This window comes from Beta vulgaris, chromosome 4 (assembly GCF_026745355.1).
Source record: "Beta vulgaris subsp. vulgaris cultivar EL10 chromosome 4, EL10.2, whole genome shotgun sequence".
Taxonomy (NCBI): Eukaryota; Viridiplantae; Streptophyta; class Magnoliopsida; order Caryophyllales; family Amaranthaceae; genus Beta; species Beta vulgaris.
This window is the reverse complement of record NC_079205.1, coordinates 22,779,017-22,786,312: the sequence shown is the minus strand read 5'-3', so window position 1 is coordinate 22,786,312 and position 7,296 is coordinate 22,779,017. Positions and strand designations below refer to the sequence as shown.

General features: G+C 34.7%; 1 protein-coding gene across 5 annotated transcripts; it reads left to right on the top strand.

Moving 5' to 3' along the window:
* The first annotated feature begins 430 nt into the window (after positions 1-430).
* Positions 431-5,128, top strand: LOC125496906 (uncharacterized). Of its 5 annotated transcripts, XM_048642942.2 has the most exons (9): positions 431-717; positions 1,519-1,747; positions 1,916-1,999; positions 2,404-2,507; positions 3,648-3,718; positions 4,191-4,239; positions 4,462-4,557; positions 4,742-4,807; positions 4,902-5,128. In XM_048642942.2, the coding sequence occupies exons 4-9, from the start codon at positions 2,499-2,501 to the stop codon at positions 5,052-5,054; spliced, it is 444 nt and encodes a 147-aa protein (XP_048498899.1). In that variant the 5' UTR covers positions 431-717; positions 1,519-1,747; positions 1,916-1,999; positions 2,404-2,498; the 3' UTR covers positions 5,055-5,128. The 5 variants fall into 5 exon arrangements, with proteins under 5 accessions (XP_048498899.1, XP_048498900.1, XP_048498898.1 ...); XM_048642943.2 differs by lacking the exon at positions 1,916-1,999; XM_048642941.2 differs by having other exon boundaries at positions 1,916-2,507.
* Positions 5,129-7,296: the final 2,168 nt, after the last annotated feature.

Sequence of the window (7,296 nt, the reverse complement as noted above, 5' to 3'; positions counted from 1 at the left end):
GTTCCTTTTATAAACCAAGTTCCTTTAGCAGATTCGTTTAGTGCCCACTTAGTTTGTTCCTTAGAAAGGAACAAACTCTCATTCTCAAATAAAACTGCCACTGTTCCTTACAATCCTTACTTTGTTCCTTTACACTGGAACTAGAAAATAAAACGCCTAGCTTTTATTCTTCTTGATCCAATGCTTGCTCCAGTATTAACTAATAGAAACTTCTTTACTTAGCCTTTGAAATCCTCTCACTAGTGGAAAAAACATCTTTTGCTACTTGTCAAGTGCTCCGGTTGACTAATCAACCCGAGCATTTGAGAATATTTTTATTAAAATTTTTATAAATGCTTGGGTTGATTAGTCAACCGGAGCATTTGATTTTCAAGTGCTCCAGTTGACTAAACAACCCGAGCATTTGTGAATAAATGCTCCGGTTAGTCAACCCGAGCAATTAGACTCTCGCGCGCAGCAATACTGATGTACGCTACTAAAGTGATTTGAATTTATTTCGTTCCAAAAAGCAAGAAATGCGCGGTCTAGCTTCACTAACTCCTCTTTCTATTCTTGTTTTCTCTCTCCTTTTCAGATCTCAAACCCTAATTCGCTAATCCTTGTCGCTCCTCTTTGAAATCAAAAATTAGGGAGGACTTTTGGCAAAAGTAAAATCAAGAGGAAGAGAAGGGCGAGGATGTTCGACATTCAGAAATGACAAGATTCGATTTTTTTCCGGTAACTTCTTCCTTGTTTCATCTATCTCGTTCTTGGTTCTTCATTTTCGGTTTTCGATCTAAGTTCGATTCGTTAATTTCTCATGTTGTTCCACACTTAGAACCTAATTTTTGAATGTAGGCTTTTAATTTCTGTACTTTCCTTTGAATTTTAGTGAAGACATTGCCTAGCTCATTTAGCTTGAGTCTACTGGCGCACATAAGTAGCCAGATGAGAGATATTGCAGCAAAGAAGTAGGTTGATGATGAACCCATAATTGTATGATCCCTAGGATATAATATTAATGTTAATTTAAGTAGGAGTACTATTTGGAAGGATTATATTATATCGAAGTTTTGGAAATTGAAACATTCAAGTTGTTGAGAATTTTGAGATAGCTTTATATAGAATATATATACCCTATAAGTAGCACAGCCTGGAGAAAACTGCTTTTGTAATTTTAGTTTCTTAGACTTTTTTAATCATGATCGTGGGAATTGTAGGGTGTGAAGTGGATTGCGGCTAAAGCAAATCACTCAACCTTTATGATTTTTATTTTTTTAAAAAAAAAATTATTTGTTGTTGTATAGCTTTGTTTATGACTTCATCTCTCCAAAAATGATGAAACAATAGCATTTGTACATATAGTTTAGAAAGAGTTAGTTTTGATAATTCAACTTTTCTATGTTATTTTACTGTAAAAGGAGATAGTAAAATGTTTTTTTATTAAATAAACAGAGAACTATTTCTAGTGTATGTGATTCATTAAGAAATTAAGTGCATGGAAATAATTGTCGATCCTGTGTTTCTTCTTATATCTAGGCCATTTTTGCCTAAGAGGCTTTCTGGAAATGAAGATGATGTGGAAAATGGTATATTGGGAAAAGAGAAAGATAGAACATTGCGAACTAGCAAATCTCTTAAGATACCTAACCAGGCCTTATTGTCTGGGACGACTTACTGCATTTCGTCCTGCAGCATGGTACTCATTAATAAATTTGTCTTGTCCAGCTACAACTTCAATGCTAGTATATCTTTAATGTTGTACCAGGTAATTTCAACCATTTTCGTATTCCTATTGGATGCATCAATAAACCATATGTTCTAATCTTGGGAGGCCTCATATTTGAATTTATAATAGAAGCAAAAGCAATAATATAGCACGTTTGCAAAATCTCTGCAAAATCTAACTGTTTTTTTTTCTTTGTTTTTGTTGCAGAACTTTGTTTCAGTAATCATTGTGTCCACATTGTCCATTTTGGGTGTTGTATCTATAGAGCCCTTGACAGAGAAGTTAATTAAGGTCTGGATACCTGTGCACTTGATAAGATTCAAACTGAAGTGCACTTGATAGAATCTTCCACTAGGATGATAAGGCTCAAATTGGTTGAAGGATGAAACTCTACCTCACACATTTGGGGTTTTAGTTTAGGAGGAATGATAGAATCTTCCACTAGGATTTGTCTACGGATATCTTCTACCAGGATAGAGTTATGTATTTAGGATCTTTTCAAACTCATGCTAGTGGGGCTCAATCTAGAACTCATTTATGTACACTGTGATTAGGTGCTGTTTGCTTTCCATTTTCACTTTGAAAAATGGCTTGATTTCAAGGTCTTACCCAGACATATTTTTGCTCTTAGTAAAGCTCCTTTCTTTTTGTTTTCTCTTTTGCTGTCTTGGCTTCTGACCTGTCTCTTCTCTCAGGCATGTATTGGTTTAATTAAAAGGCCGGCAGCTGAAAAACGACCGAGGAGGGAGAATGTTGTAGTCTATTTGAACGAACAGTTAACAAGAGGAAAATGGTTATGGTAAGCTTAAATGTTTATTTAACTTCTTACACAGATTGAGTGTGGGGGGACATTTGCACATTTTATATTTTGTAGATTTGTGTTGTTTTGAGTTGTAAGATGGTAGCTAAAAACATTGCCTTAAAGAGGAAATGGTTGCTATCAGTTCTCTAAATTGACACCCCTTTTTGTTATATGGTGCTTCAAAGAAAATATTGTCTCTGCTAGATTGAGTTATTTGCTGGAGTAGGTAGTAGCATCACACCATTACTTAGTCCATCCTCAGATTTTCCTTTCTTGGTTTTGCTTCTCAAGTTCTGTTGTTGTGAAGTACGAGAACAAGTTTAGATAGACTACTTTTTCGGACACTTTTAGATAAACCATTTTTTTCTGTTTACATTTTCTCTTGTTTATATCGCTTGTCATTTCTCGTCTAACTTGTATACCTGTTTATCAAGTACACACTAATATTGAACTTGTGCGAGGTACCTATTATCTAATTTCATCCTTTATAGTCAATATTCTAGCATGATGACATGGGTTCCATCGAATTCTCATCTAGTGTGTGGAAATTGTTGCATGCCTTTCCCTTTGGCATTAGTCTAAAAAGGAGGATGTTTTTTTTTATTATAGTAATAAAGAACAATTATTTATTATTATAATAAGAAAGAAAAATCGTAGCTTGACTAATTCTCATAATAAATACAGAAAACTTTAAACGTTTTAGCTCACTGGGTTAACCCGAATCTGGGAGCTGGAGAGGTTAGGGTCAACCACTTTTCAACTCGTCATGTGATTCAACTGGACGCATATTAAATCACCAAGCTCAATGATGACCTTATTTCAGCTAAACCTAACAGACTAAATTGAGAGGCCAGGCTGTGGCATATGATAGTTTACCCAATGTCCTTGTGGGCTAAGGTGGGTGGAACTTTAGTGAGTTGTTAAATTGGGGAGATTCAAAGGAACTGGATGACAGCTTCTCTTGTCCTACTATGGTCTCCCATGTGTGTTTGCCTCGCCTATTTTTTTTATTTAATAATCTTCTTTCAACTTTGATAACTCTTGAGACTTAAGCATGATGTTATTGGTTGTTAATGCTTGATAGAGATCTATAAACCCCAACTGTTGCAGTAAGCAGCTAATGTTCTCTTTTTCTAGGACATACTGGATATGACAGAAGTACCTCAGGATGTTTGGGACCTTCAATGTTTCAGATGTATCTCATCTCCGTGAGTTTTTCTCAACTTTTTGATTTAATCCCTTAGTTTTAATTCTTTTGCCATCAATGTGATCTTCACCATTATTGCTATGTTTTCAACTGCTCGTTGCCCTCTTTAAACATAGTAATTCTTTCTCACTATCTTCACCAGCTCTTTCCTTAATTTCAAAAAGAGAAATCAATGAAGGCTCATAAATCTTTTTATATTGGTAGGAAAAAATAAGGGACAGTTAATGAGAGAAGAATATGTAATTGGGAGATTTAGGATTTCTCAAAAGAATCAAGATAGCATTAATAGAAGAGAGGGTTCTTGTCATTTGTAGATAGTGACTTAGTAAGTGATATAGAAAACATTGTTCATAACGACTGACTTTGAAAGTGCTTGTCCTTAAATAGTATTAGCGATGTACACTATGGCAGAAGAAGTCGCAACTGTGCAGACGCTGTCTTATGTTTATCTTGTTTTAATAAATTTACTGCAGGTCTGCTCTGTACTGCATTTCCTGTTATTTCTCCAGAAAACGCTCTCAAGTAAGTTAAATGTCCAACCTGGTTTGATGGTATTGATCCTTTTCATGCATCTCTATGTGCATATATTCCTATTGATTATTTTATCATCATTTGTTGTATTGCATTTTTTGTACTGTCTCCATTTTTTGTTTCTTTCTTTCTTTATTTTTTGGGACCTGGGTGGTGGTATAAGTAGATGATTGTCTCTTCTTGATGGTTTACTAATAGTTAAATGTCCAACAGGACAAGATCCAAGAGATTCTGTTGGCAGTTCTGGTTATCACTAATTATCAGAAACAGAATGACGAGCTTTCCAATTGCTTATCTGGAGATCTGCAGGCATGTGATCTTTCTCTTTCACGCTTCAACAAGTTAAAATGCCCACTGTTGTCTGATTTTTGATGAATTCTAGTAGTCTGGTATCTCCCGGTGTTGTTTTTGTGATCATAAAGCATGAAGGTACATTATCTTTTGCAGTGTATTTTAAGTGACACTTATCTCTTTCTGGCAACTTTTTGAGCAGGAAATTCTGTGCAGCCTGAAGACACTAAAACCAAATAATATGCCTCTTTCCATTCTTCCGCCAAAGGTTCTCATCAATCATCATATGCTTCATCTATACCATAGGGCCTTAGCAAGTGCACATATCTAGATATCTCTTTCATAAGCTACCTCTGCTGCAGGTTACTGATGCAAGCTCTTCGTCACAGAAGCCATTTAGGTACTTGGATCAAGTTTCTCTACCTCTGGATTGTACTTACTTTGTTTCAGATTATATGTACGGATCCAAGGGGCACCATGAAGCATCAAACACTGTTTTCTGGATTAATTGCTAGATAACCAAATATGTATTGCAATAAATCTAATGACAGAAGTCACATAATAGCTTAGTTATCATAGTTTTCTGAAATGTTACATTATCTCTGCATGATCACCTGCAAATGTTTTTATATTTGTTGCTAGTTTTGTATGATGCTAGACCTAGCACAAAAATTCAAATCATACCCTGCTTGCTAGAGAATGGAGACTGAGATAGCTAAATGTCATAGTTTGAACCATTTATTGAAGTTCCTCCCACTAGGACTCAGCTGCGTCCTTGTTTTATTTTTCTGCTATTTCTAAATTTAGGAAATTTGGTGAGTCCAGAAAGGTATCTAAACAGGCACATATTGTAACCCCTTCACCCTTATTTTGTGGTAAAATAATCTTTTCTGGAGGTCATTAATGTATGACAGAAGGTTCCTCTGCTATAAATCATGTGCATAATTTTTTTTTTTTAATAAAATTGTACAAATGCTCCGGTTGTATGCTAGAACCGGAGCATTTGTTTCACAAATGCTCCGGTTTTCTACTATAAACCGGAGCATTTGATGTATTCTAGGCATGTAAAATACATCAAATGCTCCGGTTTCAGTCACAACCGGAGCATTTGATAAACTAAATGCTCCGGTTTTCAACCGGAGCATTTGTGAAATTCTCAAATGCTCGTATGACTTCTGCTACGCGTCAAATACGGAGCATTTGTGGGCTTTTTAACCAGAGCATTTGATTATTTTTCTACTAGTGTCTCTTGACTCTCTCCTTGACTTCGTATTCTCCCAGTTCCTTTCATTGATACCTTAAACATCATACACTTAAATAACTCATTAGTTCACTACTTAGTTTGCATCTTTGTTTCTTTGTCAGCATCAAAACTAGGGTTCAACAATATTAATTTTACCAAAGCTTGAAAACAGATAAAAACACCAGAAGATGGCCGCTAAAGAACACACGTGTTACACATCTTTCTTTATACTAAAGAATATGCATTAATCCTTATTTTGCAAGATGATAAACTAAATGGTTGGCGTTACTTTGCGAGATGATAATACTAAAGAAAAAGCACTAATGGATGTTAGGATGGGTGTGGCATAGTGTAGCTTTCAATATACTAAAGCACAAGCAAAAAAGTCAAATCAGTATCCTAAACTAGACTCGCATCAAATTGCAATACAATCAGCAAAAATATGCAGATAGCCCAACACAAATAGACAGCGCAATGATCATAATTCACGAGAAATCGTTATTTTTTTTAGGTAAGAGGGATGGGGAGTTTTGAATTAGGGTAATTAACTAGGGGGGGGGGGGGTAAGTAAATTTATTTGAAATGATGGATTAGCTGGCTTTTAAATAAATTAAGGCCACTACATATAATTAGTCAAAGTAGGAGGTCACTTGGTATAATTTTTTTTTTTGCGTGCCACTAAGTAGAAAAACTCAAAGTAAGAGACCACCATGTAGAATTTTTCTTTATGTTTCTATATTGATAAATGAGATGAATATTAGATCAAATGAATGACATTTTATTTTTAAATAGTTATTAGTTAGCCTATGTTGCAGCAAAGAGAATGAATTATAACCTAGTGTACTCTTATTTGTGGACAATAGTATATATATGGCCAAAACGATGTCAAAATTATCCGCAACTGAGATAGCATCAAAAGTGAAAGTTCTTGTCTAACCAGGACAACCAAGCATAAAGTGATACACTTTTCTCTATATGTCAACTTTCATTTACCTTCCTTCATAATACAAATCGTATTTTAGGCAAGGCTATGCTCTACCATTAAGTTATTTCCGTTATTTATCAATTTACATAAAAATTGGTTTGACAAAGAAAGAATTAATATGATCTATCCTAACTCCATGCAAACAAGAAGGTAATTTGATGCTACGTTCCCGAATATATACGACATTACTGAGAAGAGAATATTTGTTTTGTTTGATACACATCATTTACAACTGAAGTAGAATCAACTTAATACACTACCAAATGCATAGTTATTACTAGTTAGAGCATAAGGCATAACCATAATATCATTTTGACCTTAAACCAAAATCAAGTACGTAACTTCAAGTAATCAAATTTCTCACAGGCATTTTGTCGAACACCTTGCTTGCAAAAACAAGAGCACCATATTTAACTTATACTTTGATCAAAGAAACCAGAAATTCAAGTTGGGGAATGAAATAAATAGCACCCAATGCCTAAAATTAATAAAATCCAAAATCAAACCACTACAATATAAAAAAGAAAAA